The sequence below is a fragment of the Lygodium microphyllum genome, chromosome 15, assembly GCF_053477565.2.
Source record: "Lygodium microphyllum isolate KBCC chromosome 15, Lygodium_microphyllum_v1.1.10, whole genome shotgun sequence".
Lineage (NCBI taxonomy): Eukaryota > Viridiplantae > Streptophyta > Polypodiopsida > Schizaeales > Lygodiaceae > Lygodium > Lygodium microphyllum.
In genome coordinates this window covers 36,269,302-36,285,941 of record NC_141149.1, presented here as the reverse complement: position 1 = coordinate 36,285,941, position 16,640 = coordinate 36,269,302, and the positions used below count along the sequence as shown (strand labels likewise).

The 16,640-nt window shown below is 39.5% G+C and overlaps 1 protein-coding gene across 1 annotated transcript; it reads left to right on the top strand.

Moving 5' to 3' along the window:
- The first annotated feature begins 6,322 nt into the window (after positions 1 to 6,322).
- LOC148024428 (uncharacterized) lies at positions 6,323 to 8,508 on the top strand. The gene is made up of 2 exons (XM_087693699.1): positions 6,323 to 6,760; positions 7,381 to 8,508. Exons 1-2 carry the CDS (start codon positions 6,739 to 6,741, stop codon positions 7,773 to 7,775), a joined length of 417 nt encoding a protein of 138 aa, XP_087549825.1. The 5' UTR covers positions 6,323 to 6,738; the 3' UTR covers positions 7,776 to 8,508.
- Positions 8,509 to 16,640: the final 8,132 nt, after the last annotated feature.

Genomic DNA, 16,640 nt, shown 5'->3' with positions numbered 1-16,640 from the left:
GTAGTGAATAGTATCATGCTGGAATCTTCCACAATTGGCAACTATAGGAATCTTTGTTTGGCTCCTAGTATTTAGGGTGACTCCCACCCTAGCTAGCAATGATGCTATCAAGGAAAGGAGGCTGCCCCACTTTGCTTGACGCTAGTGTGGTTTAGAAATCACTTAATGAGTACCTTGGTCATCACTATAAGATTTACTTCCAAGGCTCTCTCCCTATTTGCATTTCCTCCCACTCTGTTTCTACTTGAGATGGCTAGGATCCTATGAACCTTGTTGAGATCTCTCTCCTGGCGTGACCTCTGATCCCATTGCCCCTGGTTATAGCTTGCTATGCACTGCATCGAAATCCTTCCTAGCCTCATCTCCTCCACAAGATTGGCTATGATATCCGTTGCAGGTCTTCCATGATGTGCAATCCTCATCTGTTTGTCATATTGTGTGATACGTTACTAGATGTGATTCGAGTACCTTGCTACATTAAGGTCCAGGTCAAGGTCAAGGTCATTCTCATTCGAGTTGGTACCTGCCATGGTGGTTGTCTCTTGCCCCACTAGTATTTTTATAAGGTTGACTAGGCCAACTAATGGTGTGTCATTCAGGTACCTTGCTACATTAAGGTCTAGGTCAAGGTCAAGGTCATTCTCATTCGAGTTGGTACCTGCCATGGTGGTTGTCTCTTGCCTCACTAGTATCTTTATAAGGTTGACTAGGCCAACTAAATATGTGTCTCTAATCTTCTAAGAGCGGATTTTTGGAGCCTGTTTTTGAAGAAGAAAGGTGCCCGGGAGGCGTAAAAGACCAGTTTTTCATGGAAAATGAAATAGTTGTGAATTGATGAGCTGAAGTTTTTCTAGATAGAATTCAATGCCAAGAATGCAACACAAGTCTTGGTTTATAGATCAAAGTCTGTTTGACTCCCCATTTAATCCCCGCAAGGTATCGAGTTGTAAAGCAGCTATGTGATCCAGGAGCTGGAAAGTGCATGAGGAAGGCCACCTTGATAGATTTCGATGGCACGAAGCCACCTGCCTAGTCGAGATATTTTATAAATGAAATGAAATGTAATGAAACTTTAAAAACATATGCAAAATATGCTTGATAAGTTCGAATTTGCGCCCCAAAAATCATGGCATCATGCCTCTTCAAGGCTTGGGGATCATCAAGGAATGGTGGCACATCTCTAATCCACTCATTAAGGGCTTTCAAATTGTTTGTGGACACACAGATTATCATGCCAGGAATCAAAATGCCGATTTTCAGTCTTCCTCTCTCCTCTCTTCTCTTGTTGTGTGTTTCCATGGTTGATTCTATAAGAGAAGGGGGTGGTGGGCCGAGATGAGAGATTTTGATCATGAGATGATTCTGGACCATGAAGGAGTGTAGATTGAGGTTTGAAGGATCATCAATGGGGTTGTTGAAAAGCATCAATAGGCCCCCAATCACGAGATACATACAATAATATTAAGAAAATGGTTGTATTTGGTTGTCAATGCTCTGATCTATTAGAAATGTTAAGGAAATCAAGAAAAATCAGTCATCTAATATTTTCTTTATAAACACGAAAAACTCGCAACATTGTGATTTTAAGGAAAATAATGTGTTTTTGGGGTTTTGTTGTGCATATGGAGTTTGCATGGGATAGAATGTGATATAAAAATAATTTCCAATAAGATCAATCAGTCCAAATCAGTAAATAAAAAAATATTAATATTTATCCATAAATAAATAGTAAAAAATATGAAAAAAATAATAAATATATTTTTTTAGTTGAAAAAATAAGAAAAAAATAATATTTCTATTTTTGTGAATGTATGATAAGGTTGAAGCATGAGCTTTAGCCTTAATTTAGCCCTATCTTTATGTTAGAGTAAGTGTTTATTGCTTTTATGAAGAAAAAATACATTAAAAATGCTCTCTAAACCTGCCATTGAATGCACAACTTTAGGGCAAAGGGGGGCGTTCAAGGCTTATAATATGCTAAATTTTGATATTTTTTTGATGCATGCATAGCATATAGGATACGTGGTTTAAAAATTAAGAGGGTCCAGTAGTATGAGCATGCTCGGTGCTAGCCCTAGGCAATATATCAATCTCATTTAGAGTAAAGGCATGAAAAGACATGTTTTTGCACCTTCACAATGCTGGTTGTCAATAAGGAAAATTGTTTGAGCACTATAAATCACATACAATTGCATTGCATGCAAAACATAATATCAACCTAGATGCACATCAATGGTTTTTATGAATAATGACCTAGGTTGAGGAGGTGAGGTATCCTAAGCTATAGGGTTAGTGGTTCATTTCCTTTCGGGAGTATTCAATGAGGAATATATTACATCTTCTAAAACAACTAATTAAAAGAGAGGATTATGTGTCGTAGGTGCTTTATGTGTTCACAATGCATCTTGGGGCCAATCCCCAAGGTGTAGGAGTGTAGGGACTCCCTCTGAGGAGTGTGGGAAGGATTATCCATTGGATTACAATCCATACAAACACAAAGTTCTACATTTGAGGTTAAGGTAGTATACCCCTTAGATGCTCTTGGGCCATGAGGTCATCAGGGGTGGTTTGGGTGTGTAGTAGAGGCCCCGTAGTGCCATAGAGCCAGCATAGAGCTAGTGTCGGGCCCATTTTAGGTCTCGATAGGTGGTGTGTTTGTTGGGAGTTGCTAATAAGTGGTGGTTCTTCAATCTCGATGGATAGGGACCGATTTATTCGTGTATACTAAAAGTAATGAAATAGATCCAAAAGATCGTTAAGCTAAGCTTTAGAAGCAAGAAAGAGCTGAACGGGCTAGATGGCAAGCCAAGATTGTTAGGAGATATTCTCCACAAAGGAGTGGTTTGATATCCCTACAAGGGAGGGGTCTTAGCAACCCTCGCTCCCCCCCCCCCCCCCCCCCCCCAATGCATAGTCCATTACGAGGAGGAGGAAGTTCTAGTACTTCCCCTCTTCTAATTAGTTAGCCCACATCAAGTGGAGTAATAGTTCCTATCATTCAAACTCCTTTAGCGAATTTGATTGTCACCATGGTGCAACCCATTGCAATCTTAGCAGGAACATCAAACTTGCCAATGCCTGAGGACTTCCTCTACCCATTTTAAATGGGCTAGCTGAGGAAGATGTGGAACTTTATATTAATGAATCCCAAAAGTTAATGTTTAACAGCCAAATCCAAGATGAAGTACACATGATGATGTTCTTTAGTATGACTTTGAAAAATTATTATCATTAATCCAAATGTGTCATTAAATAAAAGTGACTGAGACTATATGTCATTAATGCAAAGGATGTCATAATCATGAATATAAGAGGCTAATAATGATATTGATAATACAAATTCATAATATTATTATGTACATCTTTTTGTAAAATGTTTTTTTGTCTTTTTTAAAGTAGAAGTTTCATTACAGAGGCATTGCTTCTATTAGTCTAGAGTACTCTCTCTCTATCTCCTAAAAGGCATTTTTGAGACCTCAAAACTTCTCTAATGCCCACACACTTGTACACTACAAGTAGTGGGTGCCCATCACTATCACTTTATTCTTTATTCTTTTAGTGACATTTGAATAAGGGGAAGGTTGGTTACGCATTGTGACTGTAGGAGTTCCAACATCTTGTGTCTCTCTCTTTTACTCTCGCTCCTTCCACCATAGCTCTTGCTTTTGCTCTATGCTTTCACTTTAGGGCTCACTCCCTTTCGTACTCAAACACATAGTTATCCCTGCATCCATATATTATGTGGCTTGTTGGAAAGCACCAATTACATGCATTAAATAACTAAGCAACCTAGGTGAGAACTTCCTATGGGCTAGGGATAGCGAAAGTTTACAATCCCCAAGGTAGCCTCATTCGGCTTCTGTACTCCCCAAAAAAGAAGGGGAATCCCAAATGTTGAACACATTTCCTTGGGAAAGTTACTATATGTATATCTTCTACATCACGTGCGTTCAAGACCTATTTATAAATATCCTTATCTATGAATTTTCTATTAATACTGCATAAACCTTTTCTATTCAATCTATAAATAACCCCTTTATATTACATCCTTCTATATGTAAAAAATGTATAGAAATTGTATTTTAAAAATACCTTATTTTGAACCCACGTGATGCACACATATATTCATAAGTAACTTACTCGAGCACATTTCCAACAAAATGGTAGCCAAATGGATAGCTAGAAGTTTCATTCATGCTAAAGAAGGATCGATATAATTCCTATGCCAAAATTTTTCTAGACTTCGAGTTGCAGGTCATCCGAAATGGAAAGGGCTCAACTCCATCACATTGGTCTTTAGCCAAGATAAAGTCACGATTAAAGACTACTTTGACCTAGCAAATGCATTTGGCAAGCTTGATTCAAATATTGTCACCTATTAACCCGTTCACAAAATCCAAATTTTACCCTACCATGGATTTAGCTAGATTCCATTTGGTTTAGCTACTTTTACCCTAATAGACATAATCACTATGTAGTAACCCACAAGCTCTTTAAGAAAGGGGTAGTAGACTTAAATGACATGTGGGACAATGATTGGCTATAGGCTAAAACTCTCAAAATCAAATCCCATCTCAAACAACATGAAGTGGAGCTACTTCTAGAGAGGATGACACTTTGGAACCAACATTTCAAAAAGGCAAATTGCCTTCACCAACAATTCAACCCTATAGGACTAGTATAAAAAGGCAATAAACCCCTCCTCCCAATCCCATTCCTAGGAACAAAAAATACATAGCTCATCAATAAACTCAATCGACAATGACACCTAGACTTGAATCACAAACAATGGGAGTATAATTTCCAAAACCTATGGGCCAAATACACAAAAGGGAAGGTTGCCTACCTCCAAGGGCTAATCCTACACAAAGGCTTGGGGACCAATGAGAGAGCAACCAAGGTAGGAGTAGGTTTTGGTTTGTATCCTACATGTAGACACGAATTAGAAACTATTCCCCATCTAGTCATCATTTGTAAACTAACTAGAATATTCTAAACATTCTTAAAGATCTTGATCCATGAACATCACCACACTATGCTAAAGTGGAAATAACTTAAATAGGGTGGAATGCTATGGCATGCCCCTTGCAATATGGAATTAGATAAAAGACTTATATCTATGGAACATGATAAAGCAACATGTAAAGTGGGTGGAAGAATGACAACACAAAGTGAAAGCATCGATGGAGGGAATGAGTAAAGGCAATGCTCAAATAGATGCCAAAGAAACTTAAAGGAAAATTAACAAAGAAAGAGAAAAGAATGAAAGAATCTCAAAATGGATGGATCAAAAAGCATTGGAAGCAGACCCCTATACTATTTTACCAAGATGGTTCATTCAAAGGGTGCAAAATTATCCCTTACAAACCTTCATACTATTGCATAATTAGAATTATAGAATTATGAAAACCAAGCTAAAGAGGCCTTTAGTTCATAGATGTAGGCCTAGTAGCATATTTGCTTCATGCTTCCCTAGTGAAGCAATTTTTAATCTCATACTTTTGTTATATTGTTTCGCTTTAATACAATTTGTAGTTTCTTTAATTCAAAAAAGCCCTTGATAACCATGATCAAACCTTTGGAAATGGAGGGTGCTATTGTCGTTGTAGTACTATTAAGATGTGGGGTTTCTTAATGAGCCATTGAGCATGAACCACCAAACCAATCAGCGGGATGTTTGTGAGATGTTGCCAATTGTGTCCTCTTACAAACTGAATACAACATTAGGGATAAGTTGCATCTCTCACATTAGAGTCGAGTCACACTAGGGCTAATAGGGGGAGGGGAACCTTGCTCCCTCTATTAGCGGCAAGTAGCACCCTAGGCTTGCAAGGCTTGTGGGGTTTGCTCCTCTCCCATCAACCCACAAAGCTTCATGAAAAATCATGCACTAACAAAGTGCTTGCAACATTAAAAAATGATATTTTGTCATTTTTGCTCTTGTAGAAGGTTTTCCTAGCATCAAGAAATAATTGTTCTCTCTCATGCCACAATTTGTCGCTTCCTTATTTTTCATTTCCTGCAATAATTGTTTTCTCTCTCATGCCCCATTTTGTCACTTATTTTTCATTTCCCTCACTCTCAGTGCGACAAAGGTATTAGTAGGCGAGGGAAAGCTCACGCTTTTCCCTAGAGCCCCTGGCAGGACCCCGCCCTTACGCTATGACCCTCGATGCGTAACAACACGTGCGACATGATCATGCCCGGGGGGCTGGCCCACATTTCGCCGTGTCCCCCCAGCTTGCCCTTGCGTAAGTGAGCCCAGCCGTTACCTGTAGGTAAAGAAAAAGATGAGAGAGTGACGGAGTATTTTGCATCGCTCGAGATGACGTAAAGATATAACCCAATTGGATGCGCACGTTCATGAGACACCACAAGGAAAGAGCGACTGTAGTAGAAGAAGAAGAAGCAGCAGCAAGCAGGAGAAGAATTGGAAGCAAGCTTGGAAGCCAAGCCACAGAGAGAGAGAGAGAGAGAGAGAGCCTTCGTCCCGACTTTCCTTTTTTGATTGTGGGGTCTTCTTATACTCACCGGCAAGACGCATTCCCTCGCTGACTTCACCTCACATTTGAACTCCTCCATCATGTTGAGTAATTCCGTGCTCTTGCAGAGTTTATTCCCCTTTACTTAATTGGCAGTTACGGCCATGGCATCCCATCCGTCAGATCGGCACAGGGCATTCTATCTTTGTTTCAGAGAGCATCATTCTGCAGCACAGCGTCATCAGCACACAACAAAATGCAGATCCCTCACTTGCCAGGTGAAGTTTTGGGATTGAAATTTCCTGCATCTTCAAACACTGATGGCTTTTCCATGGTTTCCCTTGTAATTGAATCAAGCTATCGGTGGGTCCAATCAACATTTTCTCATGGGTCTCAGAAATGCTACGTATAACTGCATTTAATCTCGGCCAGAGTTTCCCATTATGAAATTTCCATTAGACGAGCAAAACTTCTTCAGTTAGCTTCATGAGAACCATCGCCTGTGTATAAATGTTTGGAGGCATGCTTATGATTTGAGATTGCAAAATGGCTGAAAGCAGACAGATTTGCATCTGCTGCAAGAAGGGTTAGTCAGCCCTATTCAAGGTTGGTGCTACCATGATAAATATTTGGATGTGGACTCTTATGTTTACATTAATATGCCTCACCATCAATGACAAGGTGCTGCTTCACATTGCCGTGACACAGTCTTGGACTTCAGTGCATTGCATACCTTTATTTCATTGAAAGGCACAAGTGTACTTGTGCAAAGGAGTGTTGTCTGTTTTGTCAGCAGGACATTACACTTTGTATATGAGCTGTAAAGACTTCTGATGTCGAAGTTATTTTGATTCCATAGATGGCACACTGTTATTAATCAGGTGATGGTGTGGTGCAGGCAATCGACGGCGTTTGCTCCAGTTCAGTTTCACCAGAGCCGAAGAGGAGCTTACAGCAGTGGGCCCATCTGCTGGTAAGAACCCCTGTGGCAATGGGCAGAACAGTGTGCAGTGTCCTTCTGCATCCTCAACAGTGCTTATCGTAGTGTTGGTGATGAGCACTATGATGATTGCGGTCTTGATTGCAATTATCCTCCTGTGTTGGTCACATTATACATACAGACAGACAATGGAGCGCCAACAGCAGCAGATGCTGAGAGAAGAACAAAGCAATAGGGCAGCAGTGATCCCAGTAATTGAAGGGCCTGGCAGCGCTGACAACATGGTCTTGGTGCTGCTTCCAGGTGAAAAGGAGCCAGTCGCATGTGCACACATTTCCCCCCTACATTCATAGTCTGATGAGGAACCAATCTCAAGTGGGAAACGTGTCAGTTCACCTGATACCAGTCAGGAGCATAGTGGTGATGTGACATGTGAAAGCATGAGATGTATGAGTGTTAGTTGCTGTTCCCAGGCTGCTGCAATCTGGGTAAACAGTGCATTTTGTTGATCCTTCAACAGCTCACCTGTACTGGATAAGAGGCCGTGGACATGTTTTACATGTATGTACTGCCATGTTAGCCTTTTCTTTTTAAAGCGCAACTAAGCATAGATAGCTAGCTAATTTAAACAGCTAGTAAGTAGAGAGAACATCTTTGGGATTCCTGCAAACCCATCGGCACAAGTTGCTTTTATCCTAAATTTCATTGGCACAGCTTGTGTGTATTGATGATCCATTGCACACCTTATTAACTGAGGTAGAACTGCTATTTGTTGTGTATATATGAACACTTGTGCTACTAGATTAGGCCTAATAGATGAATGATCGAACACAGACCTGTCCTCAACCATGACCTCTCTTCTTGGAAGGCTTTCTTCATTTGGCAACTTTGATGCTGAAGCCAGCTAGGTATAGGAGATGTCATTGCATGAAACAGTTTTAGGGTGCTCAGACCAGTTTCCCAAAAGTATACTTTGTGCATAGCCATCCTTCAATTCTGATGGTTCTGCATTCTCATAAACAAAACTGCCTGGCTTAAGGAATCCACAATGTAAATGTGTGCCAGTGCTTTTGCTGTCAGCTCTTGCAGGATCATTTGAAACTTTCTAAGCATGCTCAGCTTCCCAGTGATGGAGCTCAGCACCAAGTTCTTTGATGGTGATTCAGCAGCTTCAACAGACATTTCATCTTCCAAGTCCTTTCGTCGTGCCTGTGAAAAGATTTCCTGTGAAAGGATTTCCTGTGCTCATCCCCTTCAATCCTAAAGTGGCTTAACACTTGAATCCAAACATCCCTGGCTAATTCAGCCATTCCAAAAAAGATGCATAAGGGTCTCTTCATTCCGACATGAGTATTGACCATTAGCAACACCACTTTTCTTCAATTTCTAGCCTGTGAAAATAGCTCCAACTAGTACTCTCCAGTGAAAGACTCTGTCCTGAAGTGGAAACTTCAACTCCCAGTTTCTTTCTAGGCAGTCAGAATGTAGATTATCTGAGCAATCAATGCTTCAAGCCTTCTGCCTGTAAGGGGAGACTTGCAAATCTTTGAGCAGATGTTTGATGAATTTGGTGGGTAGCCTTGTAGTAAATTCTCCCTGTGAATTACCAGGTTGGGGCCTTCCAATGAAGATATAAGACATCCGAGGATGGAGGCTTGATAACTGATCAGCAACAGTAGCCACCCAATTCTAAGACAAAAAGAGAGATTGAAATCCTGTTTGATGTTGTCCAAGGACTTCCGACGGCCATACTTAATCCACTCCAGTACAGCTATGACCCAGTCTTGATAAAGAAACGCCCCTCCTACCAAGCTGCTTCCCTAGTGGAGGATCAAAAGCCCAAAAGCCAAAACACATTGGTACTCCAGATGCAAACACTTATCCATCCTATTCCATCCCAATTTGCTTAGGATTATCTTCCAAGTGGAGGATCAAAAGCCCAAAGCCAAAACACATTGGTGCTCCAGATGCAAACACTTATCCATCCTATTCCATCCCAATTTGCTTAGGATTATCTTCCAAGACTGATATTCAGCAGATACTCCAGAAGCCTTAGCAAATTTGATGGCTTGAGAGAGTAATATTTCCTTGCTTGATAGGTTCCACCTCCTGCACAAGTGCTGATTGTTCCTCTCTAAGTATTTCTGACCACAAGAGTGCACCCCTCGAGATACTAACTTGGTGTACTTGCCTTCTTATTTCCACTTTGTGAGAGAGTGTGTGAAAAAGAGAGTGAGAGATTGAGAGTGAGTGAGGGACCAATAAATTAAAGCTTTTCATGTTCTCTTCACACTCTCTCTCCAAATCCATGCTTCTCTCATACATGTGGAGGCAACAGAGGGTTGAGAATTGAATAGCACTAGTGTGGATAATAGAGTTTACTATGTGGAACCATCATGACTCGATGAAGTGTCTTACAAGCTCACTACAAGAAAATTGTTGTGTATGTAGATCATGCAAGAGGCTAGGCAAGAAATAGTTGCACTTTCTTTTGTACTTTGTGGATTGAACATCCTTGATGAATAAGAGGGTGTTGAAAGTCCTGCCATTGAGCTCATGTAGCACAACATTTTGGTTCCATTATTGGGATTGTGGATACATTGATCACAAGGCTGCTTACATGGCTATTGTTGTGGAATAGGAGGCATGCTCAGGCGTCAACTTTGAAACACATGCGAACAGATAGTTTTCATTTTTGTCAAGTTTGTTATTAACATACCAAATGCTTGGATTTTATTTTTGATATAAAAGGTTGACATTCTTGTGATTTTTTGGAAGCTAGATTAGTCTTAACCATAGAACATTTAACTTCCTTTTTTTGTAATTTAGTTTTTTCTTGGGAATGTATAAACACGAAGATAACATCATTGAATACATATCGTATGTAGGATGGGAACATGAAATGGGATTTCACTAGAGTAAATCTAGTTATACAAAAGAACCACACACTTCTCAAAATGAGAATGCACGAACTTATGGAAATAACATAAAAAAGGGATATGCGGGAAAGAAATAGCCTCATGAGGAAAGGGGTATAAAGAGAGAGCCTTCGCAAAAAGGAGGGAAGGAGGCACTAAAACCCCCCTCTATCTCAACCCATTACACTAGGTGCTCCGCACCTACTAGGACCCATGCAAGCATGGGTCTTAAGGGTGCATATCAAGCGATGGTCTAAAACCCCCTCTCTTTCTCATTTGTCCCCCCCTCTCTGTCTATCCCTTCTCTCTCTAAACACATTTCCCATTAGATATACCACACACCATTGTCTCTAAGGGACTGTAACACTTTAGTAATGATAAACTAATATTTATATGGGTGTGCTCTTTTGAAATGTTAACACAAATGTCTTCTTCTAAATTTGCATTGTCAAATGGAAACACCCAAATTGTATTTTATGTATAGACTAACCCAAATAAAAAAGAGGAAAAATTTAATCAACTATGCATGCGCGCACGCACGCACACACACACACACACATACCACAAAACACAAAATAATTTAACCAAGATCACAAGCATCTGTTGAACAACCAAAAGCAAAGATTAACATAATACAATATGTCACAATATCTTTGGACAACAACTTCTCAAGTTCTAAGCCTCGCTCCAATTCCATGCAATGAGTTTGAGGTTTGCATACACTTTAAACGTTGACCCAAATATGATAGACCCCAAGGCTTCGTGCACCCACACCCATCCAACCAATAGGTGCATGAGCACAATCCCTTTACAATGGTACCATCGAGGCCAAGAAATCAAATGCTTCGGCATTGTAGCCATATTGATTTCTCCTCTTTCTTTGCTTGGCCTCAGATTTTTTAATGGTCCTTCAGGAATTATTGATTCCTTAAAATCGATAATGCGGAACAAGAGGGATTTATTATTCCACATTATTGATTTTTGTCAGTACCATTAATTAGCCTTTAGGCCCCAACCCTTGACCCCAAGCTTGATACCTTTGTGTTGTTGGAGAGGGAGGTTTTTATTGCCTCCTACGACATTCATCCAAAACAGAGAGAAAGAGAGAGAGAAATCAGTCTTCAGCCCCTATGCACCATCTCTCACCATCTTGTTGAGAGAGAGAGAGAGAGAGAGAGAGAGAAAGAGATTGTAGGCCACCTTGGGTAGCATGAGTATCGAGGGAGTAGAAGGGCATCATTGACTATAACACTAATATCAGAAGAACATGACTATATGAATTAGCATGAAGGAGGGAGCTTGATGATTGGAGATGGCGAATCAACCTATAAAGAGTGATGGATTGAAGAGAACTTGGCCATGACGTTGGAGGATTTGGTGTTATCTAGAAGGTGCTAATTGTTGGGTGCAACTACAAAACAGTGAAGGAGGGGTAGTAGTAGTCCACATTGACCTACTCAGTCAAGACTTCGTAGTGCAAAATGATGAACTATGGCATAGGAAAGGGAATCAAAATTGGAGATCCTTGTTTACTCGAGACGAGGATATCTTAGTTTCTCTAAGGGGAAGAGAATATAATATACTCAACTAGTGAGTAAAAATTTTCCATATGAATGCCTAGGGAGTCCACCTATAGGAAATCATCTATATAATATGCATTCAAAGGATATTAAGAAATACCCTTTCTTTACATGCTATGAGGTCTTTAAATGACCCCTTTTACTTTATTAAAATTATTTTTTTCAAATTATAATTAAAATTTTTATTTTATAAATATAATTCTATAAATTTTACTAAGTATAATACTCTTTCTTTTGAACTCACATGGTATCCTATATGTTCTATAAGGTGGACTCTCCAAGTATGAACGCTTCCTAGAGCATGCACGAGCATGTATTCACTTAGATGCACATGAACACGTGTATACTTTCTCGTTATACCAAAATAAAAATCTCCATGGAAACTCATCCTTAGGAGAATAATGATATACATTTATTTGTAGACATGAGAACATGTGTGAAAAGGCTAATTTTTGCAAGTTAAAAAAACATGTAGCATGCATGTAAATGAGTCGATATGTGAACACCTCCTTAATCTTGTTGAGAAAACATGCAAAAATTCGTGGCATGCATGCAAATAAAAAAGGGAAGAAAAGAAAAACCAAGGAATTGGTAAAGATAAAAGTGTTTAATTTTAACTAGATCTCTTCATTAAGAGAGAAGAGTTCAAATCCAGTTGAAACTTTACATAAGAATGACATATAGGCTTCTCCCAAAAAAAATTATCCATCTTTATGCCACTACTTGATACGTAGATATTATCCTATGATTAGAAAAAATTTCTCTCCGTATGCCACCTTGTGAAATAGAGGCCAATAGTAGAATAAGAGAGTATGGGAAGCAAAGAATGAAGCCATGTATTGTCCAGTCGATGCTAGTGAGAGTGGCATGCAAAGAGAGAGAGAGAGAGAGAGAGAGAGAGAGAGAGAGAGAGAGAGAGAGAGAGAGGGAGGGAGGGAGGGAGGGAGGGAGGGAGAGAGGGAGAGAGAGAGAGAGAGAGAGAGAGAGAGAGAGAGAATAAGAGGCAAGTGATAGCTCAACAATGCCTGATAGTAGAGAGGAGCGATAAAATACAAGAGGGTTAAGAATAAGAGAGAAGGCAAAGACTAAAATTCTTGAAATACTTCGTCTCATCCTAGCTACTTTCTTTTTCTCCAACCATTATGCCCCCTTGCAAAAATGTTAGCATGTCCAACAAGGCAAGACCTTCCAACATGATAGGTCCATCTTCAGTAAAACATCAATTCTAACATCCAAAATCAAGTAATTAATATTCACATAATTCATCTATCAAGGAAAGGTGTTTAGAATAATATAGAGTCATTTGAGTGAGATCTATGTTGCGATAGAAAGAGATTAGCATAGCACTAACATCGCTATGTTAAGTATCCCTATGTTGAGAGTATGACATGATTGTTAGAAAAAGGAAAATAATATATATTATAATAGGGCATTCTATTTTAACTAAGTGAGGTACTCCTTATAGGGAAAATCTTATTATACTATACCACATGATTTGATAAGAATAAAAAAATGTTAATACTAAGGATTGAGGAAGGAAAGATAGAAAAATTCCAGAGCTTCAATATACTGATAGAGCCTATGAAAAACGATAGAAAATCATATAGGCATATGAGAATCTAAATGCATTAGACAAGGAGTGGTAAATAAAGAGTAAATAACACATATGAAATATAGGAGAAAATTATAAGATGTGAGGCCTTCTTGCAATGTTCTTATGTGCGTATGTTTGAATAAGTATGGAGATGACACAAAAGGTTCATGCACAAGTGAAGATACTAACCTTGCAAGTGCATGACCATGAAGGCGGAGACATTATAATAATATTAAATGTGTTCTTGTATGTACATGAAAAGTATTATTTGGTTAATGGAAGTGTCTTAGCCAAAATGAAGGCTAGTGGTGGAATTATGACTTGAAAAAGATGTTTTGGCTCAGTTAAAGACATTTTTGGTTATGGATGAATGTGGTAGATAAATATGATTTGGCCTAGTTAAATGCATTTTTGGTTATGGATAACTATGGCTATTTTTGGATATGTTTGAAACAATGTATGCCAAAAGTCAATTAGATAAGATGTAAAGATGTAGTTTAGATTCACCCACAGGAGACAACACTATAGTAGTGCAAATTCACTATAGGAGACAATACTATGATTGATGCAAATTCATTGTAAGAGGAGATAGCACTCTGATTTATGTGTTGATGTAGTGCAAATTCACTATAAGAGGTAGTATTACGATCGGTGAGTAGATTTGCCTCAAGAGATAGCACCAGGGTTAGTATGTACTGTAAAAAATTACACGGCACAGCGAACAGAATCTGAGAAAGAGATAGAGAGTATACAATAGATAAGAGGAGAATCAATAACTTCTTTAGTTTCAAACAACTAATACAAAGATGGCTCTTTCCACCCATGCGCTTCCACTGTGTGAATCTTAGATGACGATCTAGACAGAAGATAGGTGAAGAGCTTAAAGCTAGCTGGAACAAGAACTCTGACTAGGTGAAAGATGAATGATCGATGGCTGTGAAGGGGTTTAGCATTTATAGCCCGCGAAGGCCGTTAGGTCGGCCTGACCGACCTACCATATGAGCCTCCACTAGTCGGCCAGGGAATATTCCAAGGAAAAGATTAGACCCACAACGGTCACCTTTTTACCATCCGGTCACATAGACCTCATCTGATATACAAGTTAGGACTCAACCAATGTTCGGGCTCACATTTGGCTTCTCCTCATAATGGGGGCCTTACAACTTTGAGCACCATGGATCATTGGTGGCACCTAATGAGGGTGGGGCATTGATCATATCTAACACCCCCCCTCAATGTCCACCCATAGGTGAACTATCTCCTCGGCCCAATGCCGAGTCTCTGAAGATGAACTTGAAGCAGATCCTTCTTTAAAGTGCTTTGGTGAAGATATCTGCTCCATTCTCCTTTGTTGGATAGTAGACCAGTTTCACTATCCCATCCTCCATCAAATCACGCACATAGTGATATTGGATCTCTATATGTTTGGTGTGTGCATGAAACACTAGATTTTTGGCAATGGTGATGAAACTCTAATTGTCACATCTCAGCACAGTTGGTTCTTCATCCTGCACTCCCATATGCCATAGAATCCTTCTCAACCATACTGCTTCACATGCAGTAAAACAAGATGCCTTATACTCTACTTCGGTAGAAGACAATGCCACTGTTGGGCTGCTTCTTACTAATGCAAGAGAAAATTCCTGAATCCAAAGAGAAACAATAACCAGAAACTGACTTCTTGGAATCACTGTCTCTTGCCCAATTTGAGTCACAGTTCCCCACAAGAGAAGTTCCAAAATTGTATGTGATACCTACTTGAGCAAATCATCTGCCGATTTGGTCTGCCAAAAGAAATAGTATTGGACCGTGAAACTCACTTTTTAAATAAAGTGATTAAAAGTCTGACTGAAGCTCGAAAAATCAAGCATAACAAGACGACCCCCTATAATCCACAAGCAAATGGACAAGTCGAAAGTACTAATAAGCAGCTTTTGGGTATTCTATCCAATATAGTCTCCGAAAAGAGGCGGGACTGGGATACACAATTATATGTGGTGGTTTGGGCGTATAATACGATGTTTAAACAAGCCACTGGCCACACCCCATTCAAATTAGTTTATGGGGAGGAGTGTGTCTTGCCCTTAGAAATCGAGTTGCCGACCATTATATTTGCAATCAATCATTCTTTGGGTGATGAAGATGCCCTATTTGAGCAGTTTACGACTATAGCCCACTTAGACGAGCTCAAATTGTAGAGTTTGTTGCACTAGGAAGTAGCTAAACGTCGGATGAAACGGTTGCATGATCTGAAAGCGAAGAAATATACTTTAAAAAAGGGACAGTTAGTTATATATTACGATGCACGTAGGGAGCTATTTCCAGGAAAGTTGAAATCTCTATGGGATGGCCCTTACAAGATAGTCTAGATAAGTAAAAATAAGTCCACAGTTCTATTAGCTAATCTACAAGGAGTGGAATTTAAGAATAAGGTTAATCTTAATAAGATTAAACCTTATTATTTCTAAGCATGCTAACGCAACAAAATGCGTTACAGGTCCACGCTGGGGCTAATTGGAGACTTGCAGGAGAGCTCAAATTGGTTGATGGGACGGTTAATCCCTTATTTGGAGCACCAATATCTCGAGAAAAGATATCATCAAGGGAGACTTATCTGGTGGAGCAAGGGATATAAAGTGATGGAGTAAGAAGACGGTAACTTTGTGTGGGAAATTAAAGTTTTTTGCCATCACTGCTTACAAATCTTGACAAGCATCCGTGTTGAGTTTAATGAAGAAGGTGCAATGGAGCCGTCAGTTCATCCTCTAAATATGTTGAACTTTGACTATCATAATTACGAATAGAGAAGTTCTTGATGGCTGGCTATGTAAACCCATTATGGACGTATACATTATACTTTGATGGAGCGTCCAGGGGCCCTAATAGAAAAGAAAGTGTTGGAGTAGTTATCCGAGATTTCCGACGTAGAGTTGCAATGAAATTAGCTGCTTATCTCGGGGTAGGATTTACTAACAACATGACCGAGTGTAAAGATCTGATTATGGGATTGAATATTGCTAAGAAAGGTGGTATTAGGCGGTTGTTAATAAAAGGGGATTCCCAACTGATCTTAAAATAACTCAATGGGACATATACAGTCCGGAATCCTCTCCTTCGTATGTATCA

What these genes read in the sequence shown, in the direction of transcription:
- LOC148024428 (XM_087693699.1), top strand. Translation starts at nt 6,739, where the DNA reads ATGCAGATCCCTCACTTGCCAG. An exon ending in GCAGATCCCTCACTTGCCAG is followed by an intron (nt 6,761 to 7,380) that starts GTGAAGTTTTGG and finishes GGTGTGGTGCAG; the next exon opens with GCAATCGACGGCGTTTGCTC.